Here is a 23,163-nt window from a genome sequence, read left to right as displayed (position 1 = left end):
AAAGAATGACCAGGTAATGTAGTGGAGGTGTTAGATGGGTAAGTATGTCTACATGTAGTTGGGTTAGAGGGTGGGCCAGAGTTGAGGTGAATAATGCCGGCCAGCAGAAGGCTTGGAATGGAGGGTTTGTATGTGGTGGTAAGTGGGCTGTAGAAGAGAAGTTTGGGTTTGGGTTTAGGTTTTGTGGGGGATAGGGAGGGAGAAGTATTTTAAATTTATGTAAGAGAGTTTGAAAGTGAGTGCACAGTGAGGGAGCTATTGAGAAGTTTATACACGTCAGTGGATTGTAGTGATTGAAGGAGATAGTAGAAGAGTGGGAGTGGTGGTAGTGGGAGTGATAAACATGCATTTTAGATACCCCTGACTACATACTGCATAAATCTCCTTTACTATATAATATCCAATTTATAAAATTATATGTTTTGTGCAAATACTGTTAAAAACATAAAAAAATTGTTTTATTTACAATTACTTATTTTCTTTTTAGTGTCCTTCCAAACGTGGACTATATGCTATTCAGGCCACACACAAGTTAAACAAAGTCAATAAAAGTTCAGTCATTCTCAGCCACTTTTTCCTGTAAAGCCAGAGTTCACAAATATGACAGATGCTTTACAGTCTCACATTTATTTACTAATTTCACTGCTGTTGGTCTTCTTCCTGTTCATCTCCATCTCCTAACCCCTGACTCCAGTTCAAGTCAAAGGTACTCAGTAGTCCAGAGTCTGAGATTTTTCTCTCTCTCTTAAGGATTTTCCTTTGGAACACTGGAAAAGGTTTCACAGGTAACGTTTTTCTATTAACTTTATTATCAGAAGAATGAAAAGCAGAATCACCTTTGGTTTGATAGCTTTTTGGTTTGACGGAGTTTTTGTGCTTCGACCTTAGTTTGCTCTGCATCAAAAATGTATTTGATCCTCCAGGAAAAATACTGAAAGGCAGCTGTATACAACAGCTTGAATCTCAACATTCACTGATAATCACTCTCCACAACACACTACTGTCTTCTACTATCACCAATATTATATATTTTGCCTTTTTGCCACAGTTTTGTCACAATCAACTCTTTCTGCTGGTAAGATTACATCTTTACTAATACAGGTCTTGGCTGCTTTCTCATGGTCAGGTTTGGAGCATACATATGGTGTGTCCTTTCAATTAACAAAACTTGCTGTGGAATACCAGTCCAGTTACTTAATTGTGCTTTCATAAAGTTAAGAGTCTGTTTCTTCCAGTTTCTGTGGTACAGCAGAAAATCTCAGGTTTTCTCTGTGTGCTCTGTCCTCTCACTCTTCCATTATTTGAAACCGCTTGTCCTGAGAAGTCTCATACTCAGCTAGCCTTTTCATTTCAACCTCTGATTTTTGCAATTTTATCCAGCCTATTGTTCTTTGAATTGATATATTCCTTCAAGCTTTCATTTATTTTAATAATCTCTGAGCACATTTGATTTATTTTCCCTCTAAAATACTGGAAGCTATCTCTTGTACCAAAGCTGGAGCTTGAACTGCTTTTTGCTGAACAACTGCAGGATTTTTCTAGGTCAGCATTTTTTCTTCATATTTTCTACCTGATACTCTTTCAGGCTCTCCAAGTTTCTTCTTTGCTGGCATCCAGGCAGGGCAGTGTGTTTACTAGCCGGTAAATGAATTTTACTAAACTGTCAGAATTACTTGCCCTTATCTCTCAGTTTCTTTTTCCAAACCGGAAGAGCTGAGATTAAGCTGTTTATCAGTATGCAGCCATCTTGGAAGTCCTCCAAAATATTTTCTGGTAAAACATAGAGTATTTTACTTAAAAAATGTAGAGGACTTTTACTTATGATACAATGACAACCCAATAGAGACATATTCTAATCAAATACTGTAGTCAGGTGTACTGAGCACAAGTTCAGTATAGCTCCCAAAATTAAAAACAGTACAATAGAAAATGTCAGACTGCGACAGTAAAAAGATGTGAACTGGAAATGTCTTTTAAAGGTTGTGTTTTTGTCCAAGTTAGATATTTCACTATGAAGCCTTCAGGTAATAACAAAATATATATAAATATAGACCTAAGACTGCAGTTCTGATCTCAGAGTTTCCTAGGCAACACTTCCCTGAATCTGACATTATCAGCTTTTGCCTCCTGAAAGCACATCATTTAACAGCAATATACTTTTCTGATGAAATATACATGATTTTCACTTCTGATCTTGTGATAACGTAGTAAAGAATTATTCTAATCAATTACTGTGTTCTGTACCAGAACTTCAGAAACAACCCTTTCACTGGAAAATGGGTAAAGGACATTTTAGACTGTGGCAATGAACACAGTCTATCTGTATCAGTGAACAACTCAAAAGAAGCTGATGTACTGCCTTTCTGCATGTCGTTTACCAGTCCTCCTTTAAGATTTCATTATGAAACTTTCAAGAAAAAGCCACAGGATGATCAGCTACAAAAAAAAATCCTTCCACTTATTTTCCAGTGCTAAAGATGTCATTGATCCCTTACATTCACAGCACTGATTAGGGCAATTATTGAGTACCTCAGTAGATATATCAAGCAACCAGACAAAAAAACAGGTTTCTAACTAAAAACATCTCAGGCTGAAAGAACCTCCTGAGTTATCAAGAAAGAGAAGCACTGTCTGTTTATTCAGTCTCTTACACAGACTGCTGAAGCGGGGATCTATGCTTTCAGTGTCATTACAGACCCAAATGAATCTCCAAAAGTTTAGCACAGCTCCACAAATACCAGAACCTAAATTCTTCCTAGCAGATAAAATGTGATGGAAAGACAGATTCGTCATGCAGCCCTCTGTAGCACTGGATTTACAAACTGTATGTAAAAGGTCACATGTCACTTCCCAAAGGTAGTTCACAATAAAAAACTGGGGATTCCTATTAAGATACTGGGGTACAAAATTCAAGAGTGTTATTCTTCCCCTTCTCCAGTGATGCCACCGAACCTCATACAATAAAATTTAGATCTCATCATATATCAAGTAATAGAAATACTGCCTTAGGAGGTGAATTAAAAATTTTAAAAAGTTCCCCTTTGACATGCATCTTTGCAGACACATGACAAACAGAATGCCCAAAGAGATACCATACAAAAAGCATAAACACTGCTAAGAGGTGACACCTGTGTCTGGCATACAAGATGTCCTCTGACCCAATACTGATGGATTTACTACACAACAGCAAGTAAAATGTCATCAGAAATAATCAGTACAGGATCTAAACCACTTCTGCAACATAAACAGAACAGTCTGGAGGGATAGGTATACCTCACATTGGATATCACTGCTGTGGAACAGACTTCCCATCCACATAAAACAAAGCACATCCCAAATTTTGCCAAAGTTTGGCAAACAGAAAATTTACCCTAGAACTGCCCCCTGCACTACTAATGGACAGAGGCAAAGTTCAGTTGTGAACACTTACCATAAAAGTAGATGTCTGAGTGTATTCACTGCTGCAGTCCTGACATGGGATTTCCTGCCGTGAAAGCCCATGGCCAGCCAGACTACCAGAGAAAAATTCCCTTCCTCCTTAGGTTGGTGTACACTCAAACCAACATCAGTATGGTAGGGGTATGTAAGGGAGCCAGCTGACATCATGATATCAATATTTTCTTGCCACTGGAGCCCAAAGCAGTGTTTCAGTGCATCGGTCTGTCCACAGCAGAGAGAAGTCACCAGAAAGATAAGTACCTCATTGGGGAACACTTTTCTCTTACTTTGACTCATGCCAGATAAGGTAAACAACTGTGTCTGCCGTGATAAGCAGACCCCATATAGAGACTTTCATTCACTTTGTAAAATCTGTTTAGCCCCGGATCATGACATCCCTATGTTTCCACTTTTGTGCCCAATTTAATTCTAGGACAATCAGATGGTGGGCTGAGATCTTAGCTAGATTCCTTAGTCTTGAATTTTCCCATAAGCATCCAATGGCATCTGCTGGTCATTCAGAGGTTGAGTAGCCTAGGCGTACGAGGGGAAAAAGATAAGAGACATAAGAGACCCAAGCTTATGGCCTTGGATGACAACCATTCTCCGACTGTTTCTCCTTCTAAGCGTGTGGTCATTGAAGAAGGTGAGGCGCTTTTGCAGCCCGCTTCTACTTCTGATGTGGTGTTGCAGGCCTCTGTTGAGACCCATTTAGTGTCTGACATACCTTTATACCTTCTACTTTGGGCCTGCCAATGACTTTCAGGGCAGGAAATCCCACAAGTCAGGATTGCAACAGTGACATATGAAGAATATCTTATAAATGCTTTATCCCACGCATAGGTCCCCTCAAATTATCTATGGTATGATCCCAGTTACTCTCATTAGGGGTAATATATAATTAACGATAAAGGGATGGGAAAGACCAAACAGTAACCAAATAGGATATGTTAATTCAAGCATAAAAAAAGAAACTGGTGAGGCTTAAAGCAGTCAACAAAAGCAGCTAGCTTAGTAGTTACCTATTAACCAAAAATAGAAGTTATGTTCTTACCATAACGTTCCATGTTAGTTGTCTTCTTCTCGCCTTCTTTCTTGCTGGATGGGTTCGGAGCCGACCTCGGCTCCGACTCGGCCACTCTAAAGCTCGAGAGTTGGTTCCACCGGCTCGAGGCTCCCCTTATATCCCACAATGCTAGGCGAGAATTACCTCAGATCTCGTTTGTGAGCTAGGCCCAGCTAATAATATAACCAGAAAAACTGGAAAAAGAATCCACCTCTATAAACAAGGGGAAGAGGAAAGGTGACCTAAAGCCTGATCTAGGAAAATATGCACAGCAGAGCATATACCTATAGCAAAGAGGTGGTAGAAAGAGAGGTCACAATCAAACTCCTCTAGGTCTGTCCAGGCCAGGGGGAAGGAGGGTGGGGCGAAGAAAGAAGGCGAGAAGAAGACAACTAACATGGAACGTTATGGTAAGAACATAACTTCTATATGTTAAGTTGTCTATCTCGCCTTCATTCTTGCTGGATGGGACCGCATCCCTAGCACCTTGTCCCGGGTGGCCTAACGGAACAGACTCTTGAGAACAGTGGAACCAAAATTAGCTCTATGCCTAGAAGCTAAATCCAACTTATAATGAGAAATGAAAGTGTGAGGAGTAGCCCAAGTAGCCGCTGCACAAATGGTGTCAATAGGCAGTCTGTCTTGGAAGGCTATAGAAGTAGCCAAAGCTCTGGTGGAATGGGCTTTAGGTTTGTTAGGCAGCTTTTGGTGTCTAATTTCATAAACAAGGGAAATCAGAGATGTTAGCCATCTAGATAATGATACCTTTGAAACTGAAAGTCCCTTTCTGCCTTCTGCATAGGAGACAAACAGCTGGTCAGATTTTCTGAATTGTTTGGTTCTATCCAAATAGTACCTTAACTGACGATGAACATCTAGCCAGTGTAATTTTTGTTCAGACCTATTGGAATATTCTGGAAAAAAGACACAGGAGGTCAATGCTTTGATTTAGGTTAGACGAGGCTATCTTAGGCAAAAAGACGGGTTGGTTCAGAAGATACCCTGTCCTTATGGAACAACAGGTAAGGAGGTCGACAGCTGAGTGCATGAAGTTCTGAAACTCTTCTAGCTGAAGTAATAGCTACCAGAAAGGGAGTCTTCCATGATAGCAATTTTAAAGAACAGGAGGCTGCAGGTTCGAAGGGGAAGAATCAAAGAACTAAGAACTAAATTTAGGTCCCACGGAGGAGGAGGATTTCTTATAGGAGGTCTGAGTAGAAAAACTCCTTTCAAAAAGGCTTTGCAAAGCTTGTGGGACATTATGGCAGACTCAGAAATACCCACATGAAAATTAGAAATAGCTGCCAGTTGAACTTTAAGAGTAGAAGGAGATGAACCTGCATGGAAGAGTTCAGCTAGAAAATCAAGGACCATTTGGATGGAAGCAGTGAAAGGATCTATGTCCCTTCCTTGAGCCCAATAGGCGAAACGTTTCCACTTACTCAAATAAATCTTTCTAGTGGAAGATTTATGGGAAGCTATCAAAATATCTCGAACAGAGTGAGATATTTGAGGAAGCCTGGCTAAGGTTGGAATTGGAGGAACCAAGCAGTGAGGTTCAGAGAGGGAAGGGAGCGATGAAACTGACCCGACTGATGGATCAAAATATCTGGAACTAGGTCCAGATGCCAAGGTCGCTCCAACAGAAAATGATGCAGAAAGGGGAACCAAACTTGTCGAGGCCAGTAAGGAGCAATGAGGATCAACGAGGCCTTCTGAGCGATAGCTTTCTGTATCACTTGAGAGATTAGTGGGAAGGGAGGAAATGCATACAGAAGTCCCCGGGGCCAAACTTGGACTAGAGCGTCTCTGCTGGGTTGGCCTGGTAAAGGGAATAGGGTGAAATAATCTCTGCACTTGCTGTTTTGGGGAGTAGCAAAAAGGTCGCAGCAAGGCTGACCCCACTTGAGAAATATTTCTCTCACAACAGAGTCTTTCAGAGACCACTCGTGAGGCATGAGGATAGCTCTGCTCAACTTGTCCGCGATTTGATTGGACTTCCCGGGGATGTGCGTTGCTATCAGAAACCGCTGAGAAGAAATCGCCCATTGCCACAGTCTGAGTGCTTCTCGACACAGGGGGTAGGACCTGGTTCCGCCTTGTTTGTTGATATACCACACTATGGACATATTGTCCGTCTGGATTGCTATCGTTCCCAAGGGAAGAGAGTCTTGAAGGGCTTGCAACGCTAAAAGCACTGCTCTCATCTCTAGAACATTTATGTGCAAGTGGCATTCTTCTGGTTGCCATGTGCCCTGGACAGTTCTGCCCTGATAATGCCCCCCCCACCCGATCAGGGAGGCGTCCGTTGTCAGTGTAGCAACCGGAGGAGGAGGAACAAAGGGTCTTCCCAAAAAAAAGCTGAGGGGAAGACATCCACCACAGAAGATGATTCCTGCATATTTGCGTGATCATAATGGTGTGGGACATCGGAAGTTGCTGGTATGACCATTGTGTGAAGAGCATCCATTGAAGGATTCTCATGTGGAATCTGGCTAACGGAAGCAAAGGAATGGCAGCCGCCATAATCCCCAATACTTTCAGAACTAACCTGGCTTTGACTCTGTTGCTGCTGAAGATGAGCGAGACCAGTTTTTGTATGTCTGTTATTCTCTGATCTGTCAGCCTCGCAGACATGTTGAGTGTGTCTAGAATTGCGCCTATGAAGGTAATAACACGACAAGGCGACAAAACAGACTTTTCGCAATTTATTGAAATGCCTAAATTTTGACAAATGCGAAAAGTGTAGTCCCTGGCCAATAGAAGAAGATGCTTGGTGGGAGCTGTGAGGAGCCAGTCGTCCAAATATGGAAACACCTGGAATCCTTGACGTCTCAGGTGAGAAGCTACCACTGCCATGCATTTGGTAAACACCCGGGGGGCAGTGGTGAGACCAAAGGGCAGGGCCCTGAATTGAAAATGACTGGTTCCCAGCCTGAAGCGGAGGAATCTTCTGGAGCGTCTGTTCATTTTTATGTGATAGTACGCATCCTGAAGGTCTATAGAGCACATCCAGTTTCCTTTTCCCAATAGGGGAAGGATGGACTGCAGCGTGACCATCCGAAATCTTGTTTTCTTGACTGACTTGTTCAAGATACTGAGATCCAAAATTGGTCTCCAGTCCCCTGTTTTCTTTGGAACTAAAAAGAACCTTGAGTAGATTCCGGATCCTTGCTGGTCTGCTGGAACTGGCTGAATTGCTCTTTTTGCAAGCAGCTTTGAAATTTCCAAAGCTGCAAGATCCCTTTGAGCGGTGGAACATCTGGAAGGGATTTTTGATTGGTTTGGAATGTGAACAAAGGGAATGGAATAGCCTTCGGAAATGATGGACTGTACCCATTTGTCTTGAGTCAGGGATAGCCAGGCTTCTGGGTACAGTGACAATCTTCCCCCGCAGTCGGGCAACACCTCAGGGATGCTGAAAGGGCTTATCAGAAAAAGCTTCGATTGCCCTGGTTCTGCGGACCCCCTGCCTCTAGGGCGGCGTCTACCATTGTTGTTCCGCCTCTGCCTCTGGCGGGAACCGACTCTGTCGTCAGGCGAAGACCCTTGAGATTGTTTATGGAACCACATTTTCCCACTTTTCTGGCCTTTGGCGTAAGGCCTAGAAGGAGTAGAAAAACGGACTCCGACGGCAGAAAGAGTCTTGCCATCTGTAACGCACCTAGTCAAGGTTTCTTTCACTTGAGGACCAAAAAGAGATGATCCATCGAAGGGGAATTAGTGAATGACGTTTTAAAGGGGTCCGCAAAGTTGCATAGCCGCATCCAGGCATGCCTACGTAAGGCCACACCTGTCCCTGCGGCTCTGCTCGCTCCATCAGCCGCATAAGAGAGGAGGCGTATGGAGGAGTTGGCTATGGAGTTCAGGGTAGCCAGCTGAGTGTTCATCTTGTCTTGAAAACCCGCAGCCGTAGGATCCTTCAACATGTCACTCGCTTCTTTGATCAAGTCCCTTTGAAGACGAGTAAAATGGCATAGGTAGTTCAGCGAACGCATTGCAAATGTCGCTGACGAGAACATCCGCTTCGTACCTGTCCATGGACCTAGATTCCTTGTTAGGTGGATGGACAGGCACTGAAGGATCAGCTAGTTCCTTCTTAGTGGCAGCAGCAACCACCATAGCATCCACAGAAACTCCTTTTGTCAGAAACTGTTTACCTGCTGGTGCTGTAATGAATTTTGAGGGTCTCCTGGGAGTGGGGTCCACTGAATCAGGAGCCGTCCATGCCTTTTTTGCTACCACCTGCATGAGGGGGTCAAAGGGCGGAGACACCCAGCAGGTGGAAGGACGAGAGCCAAACGCCTCAAGGTACACAGATTCATCCTCCGAAGGGTTGAGGGCTGGCCAATTTCCCCTCTGCTTAAGGATTTCTAGAATGTCTGCAAATGAGACATCTTCAGAAGGGGAACGGGGAACCCTCGGAATCCTCTAAATCTGTGTCAGAGGTGACGGACTCAGGTGAGTCTATGTGTTTCCTCTTACACTTTCTCTTCCGAGGGCGCTCTTCTGCCAAATCAGGAGAGGTCTCGGAAGAGGATGAGATCCCCACAGGGGATTCCTGAGGAGCTGGCTCTCTGCGGTCCGGGATGAGGGAGTGAGTCGACTTGACCTGAGGCACTGAAGAGGGGGGGGCGGACGGAGCCGACTGTGGGGTAGAACCAGGTTCTAACACACTCCGCATGACCTCGAACGCACCCCTGTCAGGCAGAGCCAGAGGTCCCCGCTCTGAAAAGCTAAAAACCTCCCTCGGCACCGACAGTGATGGCTCCGAGGCCGATGTCGGAGCCGAACTCACCAGCGCCGAAGCCCCGAGAGGGAGAGCGGGGTCGGACAAGGGTCCGATGCCACTCACCCCCTCGGAGCCGACGATGGAAGTCCGGCGCTGAGATTCTTCTAAGGAAGAAATCGGAGCCGACGATGGAGCCGAAGACAATTGTATCGGCTCCGACGCTACCACAGTCTCGGTTCCGAAACACCCCGGCTCCGAGCTCAACGGAGTCGGAGGAGGAATATATTGAGGGCCAGGGGCAGGCATCGACTGATGAGTCGGGCTCTGAAGCATTTGGGCCAGTGCCTCGGACTTAAGAAGTCGACTCACTACCCTCTGAAGGTCATGGTCCGACAGCCTCGATGACCTAGAGGAGTGAGATCTATGGCTCCATTCAGACAGCAGAGGAGATGCTGGAGCTGAATGAACAGAGCCAAGGGATGGTGACCTAGACCTCTTCCTAGATGTCGGTTCCGAAGGTCTGGTCGGAGCCGACATGGGAATTTCTAATACCTCGGCTCCAGTCGGAGCCGAGGAAACCACAGAAACTGTAGACTGAGACTCATCGGCTCCAGCCGGAGCCGATGTAGACGGAGGTTTAGTAGCCTTAAGTCTCGGCTCAGGAGCTGGAGCCAAGGACCTAGAAGCCTTGGAGGGCTTCCCCGAAGAGACAGTAAGGGAACCCTCAGGCTTGAGTAAACCTCTCAGAATCAGTTTGTTTTTTCTTTCCTGCAGGACCCTGGGGCTGAAGCCGTGGCATACAGCACAGGAGTCCTGCAGGTGCAAAGGCCCCAGGCAGTAGACACAAGAAGTGTGACCGTCTGTCAGAGACATTTTCTGACAGCACGAGTCACACTTCTTGAAGCCTGAGACCTTTGAGTCTTTAGACATTTTAGAAAAGTGTAATCACACACACACAGTCAAACACACTGATTACACCCTATCCTATTTTAAACTCAAAAATTAAAACAAACTACCAAGTTTTAAATTATGAGAAAACACACACACACCACTAGGGGATGGGGAAGAAGGCCTGAAGGCCCGAGGAAAGAACTTATAAGTTCTTGTGGAGAAAAAATGGGATTTTAGAGAAAAGGTGGGGGAGATTCCACTAAACTAAGGGAAACAAGTATTAAAATTAAAATTAAAGGGGTTTAAGTATACTAACTTTAATCCAAAATCACTCACCAAGAAGCCGGTAGAAAACCAACACCTTGATCGCTGTAGCGGCAAACGAGATCTGAGGTAATTCTCGCCTAGCATTGTGGGATATAAGGGGAGCCTCGAGCCGGTGGAACCAACTCTCGAGCTTTAGAGTGGCCGAGTCGGAGCCGAGGTCGGCTCCGAACCCATCCAGCAAGAATGAAGGCGAGATAGACAACTTAACATCATTATTTTTGCTGCTAAACTTATGAGGACTTTTAATGCACACATACATTCTGGACATTAGTTTCACTAAGTCTGGTGATCAATAATCACAGAGTCCTCAGATGGAAATTGGGTAAAGCGGCAGGTTGTGACAACAAAAGCCTCAGAAATGATGGATGTGTTACCTATATAAAAAAAAATGTTTTCTTGCCTACTGAAGTAAATATTACTTTTCCCCCCCTTTTGGTTTAATGAGGACTTAGTGCATGTACATTCTGGACATTAGTTTTACTCAGCCTTGCAACCCAGAGGTCAATGGTCCTCAAGTCATAAACGAGTATAATGGCAAGTTGTGACAACAAAAGCCCTCTAAATCACTGGATTTTGTCAGCTGTACTTAAGAGGCTGTATGTCAATTCCCTTAATGCGTTTACAATAAAAAATAGGAAATTTGCATACAATATGTGAATACAAAACACACTCAACAATGTCATTCTAATTCAAAGATTTTCACTGTACCCCAATCCTAATTTATATGCCAACTCAATGTTTTTGTCAGCACACAGAACCCAGCAATACTAATGCTACATTGGCTGGTAAAATAAAAATAATGTTTTACTTCTTGTCTAATGAGGATTCACTGCAAAATATTCTTGGAACATTAGTTTAATCCATCCTTGGAAGCAACAGTCAAATAGCCCCAATATGGAAACTGTGTATAATGACAGACTTTGGCAATAAAAGCATAATAACCTCTGGATTTTTTATCTGCATACAAGAAGCCACATGCTGGTTCCCCATGGCAGTTCTGAATAAAAGCAAATGCAGGGATGTCTAATATGATACTTGTGTAAAACACATAAGAATACTGTTCTACCACCAGTGACCTCAAAGCAACTCTGGCAGATCTGCATGCCAGAACAATGCAAAAAAGAAGTTATGTACTCACCATAATGTTTCACCTGAGTAGTTGTTTTTCATTTGTCTTCAACCTGTGGGTTCACGGATCTGTATCGGATCCGACTCGACTGCATATCCAGCATCTGATCAGAGCTCAAAGCTCCTCCCCTTACCCATAATGCCCATCTTCTTCCTCCCTTCAGATCGAGTTTGCTGCCCAATCAATTACTCACATCCGATCCAACAGGCCCTTGTCACTACCAGAAAAAGATTCCTGAATAAAGAGACGGACACAAGAGCATCCTAAAAGTGTTCACCTTCTCTGCTTATATAGTCACCAAACAGTTCAAACAAAGCTGGGGGAAGGAGGGGGGGATGGTTGAAGACAAATGAAGAATAACTACTCAGATGGAACGTTATGGTGAGTATATAACTTCTTTATCTGAAGTAGTTGTCTTCATTTGATCTTCAGCCTGTGGGACAGAGTCCCCATCTACTAAACACCTGGAGGCCCTAATGAAAGGATATTCCGCAGCACAGCGGAGCCAAAGGATGCCCTGTCCTGTATACGATGTCCAACTTATGATGTGAAATGAAGGTTTGAGGTGAGTACCAAGTAGCTGCAGAACAAGTATTGTCCAACGAAACTCTGGACCAAAAAGCCACAGAAGTGGCCATAGATCTAGTAAAATGTGCTTTCACCCAACCTGGCGGGGAAATCTCCCTGACAGAATACACCCAAATAAAACATTGGGAAATCCAATGGGCAATAGTAACTTTGGAGATTGGTTTCCCTAAAAAGGGGTTGGAGTAAAAAAATTTTGCCCTGTTAAATAGAAATGTAACTGTCTGTGTACACCCAACAAGTGCAATTTATATTCTCCCTTATTTTGAAAATTTGTAAAGAAGACCGGGAGATTAATCATCTGATTAATGTTGGCCTCTGAAGCTACTCTTGGAAGAAAAGATGGGTTAGTGCGCAAAGAATCCCTGTCCTTAGCAAAAATAGGGACTTTGACCAATAGGGCTTGAAGTTCCGACACTCTCCTGGCAGAAGTAATGGCAACTAAGAATGCAGTCTTCCAGGACAGAAACTGCAGATCCACTGAAGCTGCAAGTTCAAGGGGGGGGGGGGGGGGCACTAAAGCCTGAAGAACTAATGTAAGATCCCATGGTAACATAGGATCCTTCACCGGGGGTTTCAGAAGAAAGGTACCTTTAAGAAAAGTCTTGCAAAGCTTTGAAGATGACAAGGAAGCCATATTTCCCTCCCACATGAAAGTTAGAAATTGCAGCCAGTTGAACTCTGACTGTGGATGAACTGGCGCCTTGTTGAAAAATCCCCGATAAGAATTCCAACACCGCAGAAACTGGAGCAGTAATGGGATCCACTGCATGCTGCAAAGCCCATATAGAAAAATGTTTCCACTTGCTATAGTATATCTTCCTGGTAGAAGACTTATGAGCTGCCACCACCAGAATTCGTTTGACGGGAGAAGATAAACCGGGAGTCCTGATAATCATGGGAACTGGAGCAACCAAGCAGTGAGCTTCAGACTGTCCAGGTCTGGATGGGGAATCTTTAAGAGATGAGAAATGATTTCCGGAACTGGATCCAATGTCCATGGTGGAGCCACCAGATGAGACCACAGAGAGGGAAAACAGACTTGGCAAGGCGAGAATGGGGCAATGAGGGCCACGAAGCTCCCCAGCCTGTGAGCTTTCTGAAGAAATTTTGGTATCAAGGGTAGTGGAGGATAAGCATACAGAAGACCGGGAGACCAATCATAAGTCAGAGCATCTCTGGGGGCTTCCCCCGAGGGGGATTTACAGCGAAGAACTCATTGAATTTCACACTGGAAAGAGAGGTGAAGAGATCGCAGCAAGGCTGACCCCACTTGTGAAAGATCTGTTCCGCTACTGAAGGATTCGGGGGGGGGGGCACTAAAGCCTGAAGAACTAATGTAAGATCCTATGGTAACATAGGATCCTTCACCGGGGGTTTCAGAAGAAAGGTACCTTTAAGAAAAGTCTTGCAAAGCTTTGAAGATGACAAGGAAGCCATATTTCCCTCCCACATGAAAGTTAGAAATTGCAGCCAGTTGAACTCTGACTGTGGATGAACTGGCGCCTTGTTGAAAAATCCCCGATAAGAATTCCAACACCGCAGAAACTGGAGCAGTAATGGGATCCACTGCATGCTGCGAAGCCCATATAGAAAAATGTTTCCACTTGCTATAGTATATCTTCCTGGTAGAAGACTTATGAGCTGCCACCACCAGAATTCGTTTGACGGGAGAAGATAAACCGGGAGTCCTGATAATCATGGGAACTGGAGCAACCAAGCAGTGAGCTTCAGACTGTCCAGGTCGATGGGGAATCTTTAAGAGATGAGAAATGATTTCCGGAACTGGATCCAATGTCCATGGTGGAGCCACCAGATGAGACCACAGAGAGGGAAAACAGACTTGGCAAGGCGAGAATGGGGCAATGAGGGCCACGAAGCTCCCCAGCCTGTGAGCTTTCTGAAGAAATTTTGGTATCAAGGGTAGTGGAGGATAAGCATACAGAAGACCGGGAGACCAATCATAAGTCAGAGCATCTCTGGGGGCTTCCCCCGAGGGGGATTTACAGCGAAGAACTCATTGAATTTCACACTGGAAAGAGAGGTGAAGAGATTGCAGCAAGGCTGACCCCACTTGTGAAAGATCTGTTCCGCTACTGAAGGATTCGGAAACCACTTGTAAGACATCAGGATAGATCTACTGAGCCTGTCCACTAGAATGTTGGACCATCCCAGAATGTGCATTGCCACCAGAAAATGGCCAGTGGAGATCGCCCATTTCCACACTCTCATGGCTTTGGCAACAAAGGGGATAAGATCTGGTTCCCCCCGTTTGTTGATGTACCAGACCACCGACATATTGTCTGTCTGTATAGCAATTGTTCCTGAGGGAAGATGGACATGGAGAGCCTACAACGTGAGAAGCACCGCCCTCATCTTCAGTATGTTGATATGCAAACTTGTCTCGTAGGGGGATCATGTGCCCTGAACTGTCCTTCCCGAGCAATGCCCATCCCATCCCAGCTGGGAGGCATCCATAGTCACTGTGGCCTTGGGAAATGATGGGAGAAAAGGATGTCCCCACACCAGATCTGGGGAATGAATCCACCACCAAAGCGAGTCCCTACACACTCGAGAAATTCGAACAGGGTAAGACAATGGGAGATCTAACAGAGACCATTGTACGGAAAGGGTCCATTGAAGGATCCATATGTGAAGGCACACCAAGGGTAAAAGTTTGATCATGGCCGCGATGGACCCCAATGCCCACATTACCACTTCTGCCATCAGAGAGTGAGTTTGAAGACCGTAGAGAACATGTAGCTTCAGACTGCGTATCCTGTCTGGAGTAAGGAAAACTCTTGTCTGAATTGTGTCTAACCAAGCCCCAATGAAGTCTAAGGTCTGAACTGGGGCCAGAAATGATTTGCTGAGATTTATGGTGGTGCCTAACATCTGGGCTAGTAGTAGAAAGGAATCCCTCGCTTGACAAAGCTGATGCCTGGAAGGGGCAGTGAGGAGCCAATCATCCAGGTAGGGAAATACCTGAATACCCTGGAGTCTCAGGTGAGCCGCTACTACTGACATCACTTTGGTAAACACCCTGGGGGCTATGGTGAGACCAAGGGGGAGCATTCTGAACGGATAATGATTGTCTCCAAGCCAGAAGCGGAGGAACCTCCTAGAGTGTCTGTCCATCTTGATATGATAGTATCAACTGAGCACATCCAATCATTCTCCTGCAGGAAGGGCAGGCTAGACTGAAGGGTGAGCATCCAAAATTTCATTTTGGCCACTGACAGGTGCAAGGTGGATAGATCCAGACTTGGTCTTAGGTCCCGCGTCTTTTTTGGCACTAAAAAGAACCTGGAATAAATGCCTAATCCAGACTGGTCTTGGGGGATGTGTTGGATGACCCGTTTTTCTAGCAGCTTTGCTATTTCCAGTGCTGCATCCTCCCTGCGTTTTGGTGGAATGTCTGAGAGGTGTTTCAGTGGTAGAGGTGGCTCAAGGAATGGGATTGAATAACCTCTGGATATAATCTGCAACAATCTGTTGTGATGGACTCCCACTCCGTTAGGTGTAATGATAACTGGCTCCCGACTGCCTCCAAAGATGAGCAGTCGAACAACCCTTCAGGGCTGCTGTGCAGGTCTCTCTGAGAAAGGTTTGCAAGACCCGAAATTTCTCACACCACCCTCTGCCTCTAGGGCAATGTCTATCGTATCCCCTCTGCCCCTGGGGGAAGGTGAGTCCTCAGTGCCTCGGGAAAGGTCTGAGATTTCCAGAACCACATCTTCTTAGTCACTAGATGATTCCTAGAAAAGGACCGTTGAGGGATAGAGAAGCGTATCCCGATGGCAGAGTCTGCCCGTCCTTCTCACTCTGAACTAATGTCTCATGTACCGACCGACTTTCCAAACAGGGAGGAACTGTCATACGGGGCATTGGTGAATGACATCTTAAAAGGTTCTGAAAACTGACAGAGCCATAGCCAGAGCCAGGAGTGTCGCCTGATGGCAACGCCTGTACAAGCTGCTCTAGCACCGACATGGACTCAGGGATCGACTCAGTGATCTCCTTCACTAGGTCTCACTGCAGCCAAATCGCATGTGCCATGTACTTCAGTGCTCTTTCAGAAAAAGTCACTGAAGTGTACAACCGCTTCCCAAAGAGGTCCATCGACACTGACTCTTGGTCCGGAGGATGAATGTAGAGCTCTCCTGAGACAGCTCTTTCCTAGTGGTAGCTGCCACCACTGTAGCATCAACAGAGGACTCCTTATTCCAGTGTGACCTATCTGAAGGGGGGCTCAAAACCTTATTCGGGCATTTGGGGATTGGCTCCACCATGTCCGGTTCCTTCCACTCCCGAGATGTTATCAGGTCCACTAAAGGATCTGCAGGAGGGGACACCCAGGAAGTAGAAGATCCTACCCCAAATGCCTCGAGGAACACCAATTTGTCCGAGGTTGGTTTCTGGGCACACCACCCCCTTCGCTGGTGGAGGAGTTCCATGATGTCTCCAAAGGAGACATCCTCGGGGGATTACTGGGGGGGAACCTTCCCCTTCATCCAAATCGGTGTCTTCAGTGAGAGACTCCAGTGGGGAGTCTAAATGCCTCCTTTTGCATGTACATTTGCATGGGATCTCCTCAGTGGGGATCTCTGGGGAGGACTCGCCAATGTATTGCTGTTCCCAAGCGGAAGCTTCCTGAGGCAAAGTGGCGGCAGGCTGTCCCTGAGATGGCAGGAAGGCCAGAACCGTACCAAATAGAGGGAGTTGAGGCAGAGTCTGAGGACAAGATGGTCAAGGGTCTTGAAATCGAAAGAACCCTCTCCACTACATCAAAAGCCAAAGGGGGAACGGACATCCTGAGAAAGGCCAATAGGAGCCATCACCCTCTGACCTGATGGGGGAGCCAGAGCCGAGCCTCCAAGCGCCGAGATACTGAGAGGAAGGCTGCACTCCCACACACTCAGAGCAGACACCAACCCCTCAGATCCGACGTCAAGGCTACCCCTCCGAGAGCTTGTCGGATCCGACCCAGTCGGATTCAACCTTCTCAAAGTCACAGCTGGCATGGAGGTACCGTCGGCACAGACCCCGAGTCCTCGGATCCAAGGGCCTCAAAACTGAAGGTCAGATTGGAGAAGGAGTAATCGGGGTGAAAAAGGGCTGTGTGCTCCCCGCTCCAGAGGGAGGGGGCAGGCAAGACTCCCATCTGAATCTGGGTGCAGATAAATTTCTGCATCCATCTCCACTTCTCTAAGGCTACAGGTGGAGAAGGAGGAGGAGGCGACAGACACCGGTCTGAGAGGGCGGTGAGGAGAAGCCTGCATCTGCGACCTGATCCTGGGCTCCTCCGGCTACAGGGAGAACCGAGGAGAAGGGACCCAGGGAGACTCTGGTCTTGCAGTTGACCTAGATTTAGGTGGAGGGCCGGTCAGAGCTGAGCAATCCGGAGATCGCTTTCTCGGCCTATCTTTCTTAGATGACTTATCTCCATCCCATGGCCTCTTTCAGAGAGTTTGAGTCCCTGAGGCCGGGGAGGAGGTAGAAGCAGAAGCTGGGGGCACAGGGACTTGAGTCTCAGGACTTATCCCTCCTGTCCTTCAGTGCCCGTGGATTAAACCCAGCACAGATGGAGCAGGAGGCCTGAAGGTGGGCCATCCCCAGACACACTATGCACAGAGTGTGACCATCAGCTGGTGAAAGCTTATGGCAACACTCTGTACACTTTCTGAACCCTAGCTTGGGGAGTGTCTGACATTACCCCAAAGGAGGCCCAGCACACACACACGCACTCAAACACAAACGCTAACAGAAGAGAGAAAGAAAGAGTTTTTTTTTTTTTTTTTTACTGGTGACCACGTGAAAAGGGAGGTAGAAAGAAGAGGGACAGATATTAACTAGGGAGTGAGAGAGTTAACCTCAAAAAACACTTATCACAAGTACAATGCAGAAAGCTCAGACCATGATGCGGACTTTACAGGCAGCAAATGAGATCTGAAGGGAGGAAAGAGACAGGGGCATTGTGGGTAAGGGGAGAAGCTTTGAGCTCAGATCAGACGCTGGATATGTGGCTGAGTCGGATCCAATACGGATCCATGAACCCACAAGCTGAAGGTCAAATGAAGACAACTACTTCAGATTATCCCTTTATACAGTGAAAGGTGACAGAAATGCTACCACAGTAGCTGATGTCCATCCCAACAACTCACTTTGACCTAGAATTCTTGCAGTGTGCCGCATCCCTTCAAACTCCTATCTCAAGGAACTGTTTAAATCAAACTTTTGTTTGATTTGACACCAACTGCCCTGTACAATGCAGTAGCTCATTTTCGCCCAATATAGTCTTTCTTTCCTTCCAAGGAACCTCTCTTCTACCGGAACACCACTAGTCTGTTTGTGTCTTTCGGCTTTTCCCAGTTAGGGGTCGCCACAGCAGAACTCTGGTCTGCTAATGATTCGCAGTAGATTTTTACGTGCTGGCTTGCCGGGCCTAACGGACAACCTTCAATGAAGGAACGCCCATTCACACATGTCGCCACACAGAAGACACTCTAACTGAGAATCGAACGGACAACGTCTAACTGTGAGGCGACAACGCGCTACCGCAGCACCACCACCGCAGTATATCGGAACACCACTAGTATGGTTACCAAATAGGCAAAAGCATATCTCCATTTATATTCTGGCCCTAAGGTCATCTAGGAATTGTAAACTTGAGGACCCATCCATTGATCCAAATTATTCTTAAAAAAACTATTAATGTTTTGAACATCCTTATGCACACTGGTAATTTGTTCAATATTCTGGGCATCTTCTGTATTATATATGATCATCTCATCAAAGTCCTGTATCCGTTATCTTGAAACTTCATGTCACTCTCCTACTTTGGACACAACAGAAGAGTCTTTGTCGGGTCTGTTCAAGCAGCTTTATTTTATACAAATACATCACTATAGAAGTTTACTCACGTTAACTTAAGTAACTTATATACAGACTAACAACTGTGATCATGCATGCTCTCACTGTGCCTGCTCTTATAAAATGGCACTAGTGAGTGCATGTGTCTGGGATTTACATGTGCATGTACATCCTTGACATGCTTCTTAAAGATATAGCACACTTCACTTGCACGTTGATCTACATCCTCCCTCTTTGAGAAATAGATCATACAACACTAGGAGTCTATTTAGCATGCAGAAATCACAGGTAATTATCATGCATTATACAATACTAAGTACACACACACACACACATTATATATATATATATATATATATATATATATATATATATATATATATATATATATATATATATATATATATACTACAATCAAGTCCACGTTGCTGCATATTTCACACTAGGCTTTGATAATCGCCAGTATCATGTGACATAAAACTGTGAATTAGATTTAGCAACTGAAACTGTCTCTGCAAATTGTTTGACCTGTGGAATGTTCGGAACATTTTCTTGAATGGAGTCAGAATTTTGAACACATTCTGGTATGGGAACAGTGCCTGATTCACTCTTAGATTTGAAGTCTGCATCACAGAAACAATGTTGTGATGGTGATGATTCTGATACAGGAAGAAGATGTTTACGGTTCCTCCTATATTCTACACCTTCGGAATCTACCAAGTAGCCTCTTGGCTTGGCACAGATGCATGTAATCTGTCCAATTTGATCAAAACCTTCCATTGTCTGGATTTGTACCATCTCTCCTTCCCTCAACGGATGAAGTAATCTGCTTGATCTGTCATAACTAGACTTATGGATATTATGCTTCTTAACCAACTGAGCCTTGATGGTTTTATTGTTCTTAGGTTTAGGCTTCAATAAACTGAAGTAAGGGGTAGCGTAGTTCTAGTTTGCCTGAAGGAAGTCTTTGAGCAGGTGACCAAGAAAATCATCACAAGATATGTTTCTGAGATTAAGCAAATTCAAGAACACATCCGTATTGTCATGCTTTGACCTTTCAAGTAGTTGCTTTGCACTTTGTACTGCACGTTCAGCTAGACCATTTGACTAAGTATATTCAGGACTACTTGTGACATGTACAAAGTCCCATTCTTTTGCAAATTTCTGAAACAACTGGCTAGTAAATTGAGTACCATTGTCAGAAAGAAGTTTGTGTGGATTACCATGAAATGAGAAATTATGTTTTGGCTTACTAATAACAGCAGACAAGTTACCAAAAAGTGACCAGAAAATGACCAATAAGTAAATATCCGTTCCACCAAGATGAGAAACCAAGTCTGTTTATAGAAGATCACAATTCGTCTGCTACAAGGCAAACTTCATCAGATAAATCACACTGGTGCAGATACTTTTTATATATACAAAACCCTCCCATCAATCTTTCAATAAAATCAAACAATTAAGTAATTAAGAATTTTTTAAAAAAGTTTTTTTAAAAAATTTTTTAAAAAGACACATTGAATCTCAATAAGTTGGGTCCTTTCTAAACTCCTGTATTTAATACATGATTCCAACCAAGATGAAAATATTATAAATGATATAAGTGAGTAATCCACATAACTAAATTGGACACTCACCCCTAATTCCCAAAAGTACATATCTGACCAAATAGATATGTAAATCTGTTTTTAATCTGTTTTTAATCTATTTTTAATCTGTTTTTATCTGGTATAGAATCGAGCTGGATGCTTGTATGATTTTGATATAATTTTATACATTGTGAGCTTTGCCTACAAGTATCGCCTTTATATTAATATACTCATTGAGACCAGGATAGATATTTGACCTGAGTCTCAATTGCCATTTAATCTCCTTCTGTAACAGCAAATTCTTATTCTCCCCACCCCTTGGGTTGATATTGACGGAATCAATTATACCAAATTTAAAATGTGGAGTGTATTGACAAACCAAAGTATGCTTGTAGAGGGCACTGGTTTCCTTTTTAGTTCTAATATCGCTTCTATGTTCATATATCCTTTCTTTTAGTGCCCGTTCTGTTTTGCCCACGTAAAAACATGGACAATGGGCACAAATTGCCAAGTAAACAGCCATCCTGGTCTGACAATTCCCCTTACAAAATTTCACTGTGCTTCTAAGACCATTGTCCAAAGAAATACTGTCTGCCAAATGGATACAAGTGCGCTGGGTACATCTACCACACGGATGGGTACCACTGTCATGCCTGGAGGATATATCCCTTCTTTCTAGGGTTCTCTTAAAGTTGATACCCACCTTATGTGTAAAGGTAGGTTTACTTCCTACCACCTCCATTATATCGGAATTGGTCTTAAGAATAGACCAATTGTCCTGTAAAATCTTTTTGAAAAAAGAAAAGTTGTTGTGTTCAATGGAACATGCCCCCATGAAATCCTTACATTCCTGTGCATTCGGGGCCTGGCAGGACATCTGGTGGCCAAGTAATGGTTTGTAACGGGTACCCCATCCTTGGTACACTTCACCCAGGATTTCACCTAACATTTCTTATGGATAACCTCTCTCGAGGAACATTTCACCCAAAAGGTTGAATTCCTGTAGGAGATCATCAAAATCCGATGACATCCTTGTCACCCTGACAGCTTGCCCCTTGACAATACTTCTTTTTTGAAAATATGGGTGTTGACTGTCAAAATGGAGGTAACTGTTACACCAAGTAGATTTTCTATGTATCCTGGATTTAAAACCTCCGGTGGTCTTAATAAGGGTGATGTCCAGATAACTAATACTGGTGCTGTGTACTTGGTGTGTAAAGGACAAGAAAGATGTAGAACCATTAATGTAAACTATAAAATCTTCATGCTGTTTTAGAGTCCCTTCCTAGATCACAAAAATGTCATCCAAAAATCTGAAATAAGCTTTAATATTACTAAAGAATTCGCTCTGAAAAACAAATCTGGTTTCCCATTCCAATAAAACAAGGTTGGCATAAATGGGGGCGCAAGCCGCCCCCATAGCAACACCACTCACCTGTTTATAAAACTCACCCTCAAAGATGATAAAATTGTTGTCCAACACCACCTCCATTAATTCCAAGATCAAACGTTTCTTGTCCAAAGGTAATTCAGAATACTTATGGATACTTTCCTCAAAATTCTCAAAACCCTCCTTCCTGGGAATACAAGAAAATAAATCTTTTACGTCACTTGTTATAAATAAACTGTCCTTGGGCCATAGGTTGTTGTTAATCTTTCCTAAAAAATCCCAGGAGTCCTTAATAAGATGTTCCTGGTGTATGACTATCTTGTTGATGTTCTGATCTATAAAAACAGCTAGTGGATGTGTCTTCGATCCCGTGGCTGAAACAATAGGTCTAAAAGGAGGGTTGAGAATGGTTTTATGAATTTTGGGTGTACCAAAAAACCCCGGAATAATGGGGTGGGTTTGTTTAAGAAAATGGTAAGTTACTAAATCAATATGTTTTTCTAAAGCGTATTCTTCCAGAAGCGAATCAATCCTGTGATAAGAAATCTGAATCTCATTATAGGATGCACTGATGTAAGTATTCTCCTGAACCAGAATTTTGGTTAAAACATCTTTGTAATCTTTCTGGTTGAAGATAACCAACCCCCCTCCCTTGTCCGGTTCCATAAATCGTAAATTGTTATCTCTTTTTAAATTTTCTAACAGTGTTGCTTCTTCATTTCAAATTATAATGGTACTTAAAACCCCTTGTTACCGTATTTATCATATATCTCTCTGGTGACTATATTTTCAAAGGTACTCAGAACGGGGTGAAGGGGTGGATTAAAAACACTCCTTCTAGTAGTTCCAGAAGTATTCCTGTCTTCAGATTTCTTACTGGAGACTTCTTTGTTATAAATTAACCTTAAATTTAATTTCCTAAGATATAATTTAAGGTCAATCAATATTTGGGCTAAATCACCTTTGGAGGATTTAACAAATTTGAATCCTTTAGAAAACAACAGGAAATGCCTTTTATCCAAACCCAAATCCGTATAATTATAGATTTTATACCCCTGGTATTCAGAAACTATACCATCAGGGTGTATAATGATAGAATCTATCTGCCCCTTCTCCCTCTGCCTTTCCAACCATAATGTTTCC

General features: G+C 44.0%; 1 protein-coding gene across 3 annotated transcripts in view; it reads right to left on the bottom strand.

Moving 5' to 3' along the window:
• The window catches only part of ZGPAT (zinc finger CCCH-type and G-patch domain containing), a 1,297,382-nt gene that overhangs the window by 208,378 nt on the left and 1,065,841 nt on the right, over positions 1 to 23,163 (bottom strand). Inside the window, exon 7 of one of the 3 annotated variants that reach the window (XM_044056973.1) lies at positions 22,083 to 22,207. The exons of the other annotated variants lie outside the window; for them this stretch is intronic. Coding sequence (XP_043912908.1) covers positions 22,083 to 22,207 — 125 coding nt within the window. The remainder of the gene's footprint in view (positions 1 to 22,082; positions 22,208 to 23,163) is intronic. 3 annotated transcript variants of the gene reach the window in all.

The sequence above is a fragment of the Protopterus annectens genome, chromosome 14.part0, assembly GCF_019279795.1.
Source record: "Protopterus annectens isolate FY-2018-M chromosome 14.part0, PAN1.0, whole genome shotgun sequence".
NCBI lineage: Eukaryota > Metazoa > Chordata > Ceratodontiformes > Protopteridae > Protopterus > Protopterus annectens.
This window is presented reverse-complemented; position numbering and strand designations above follow the sequence as displayed.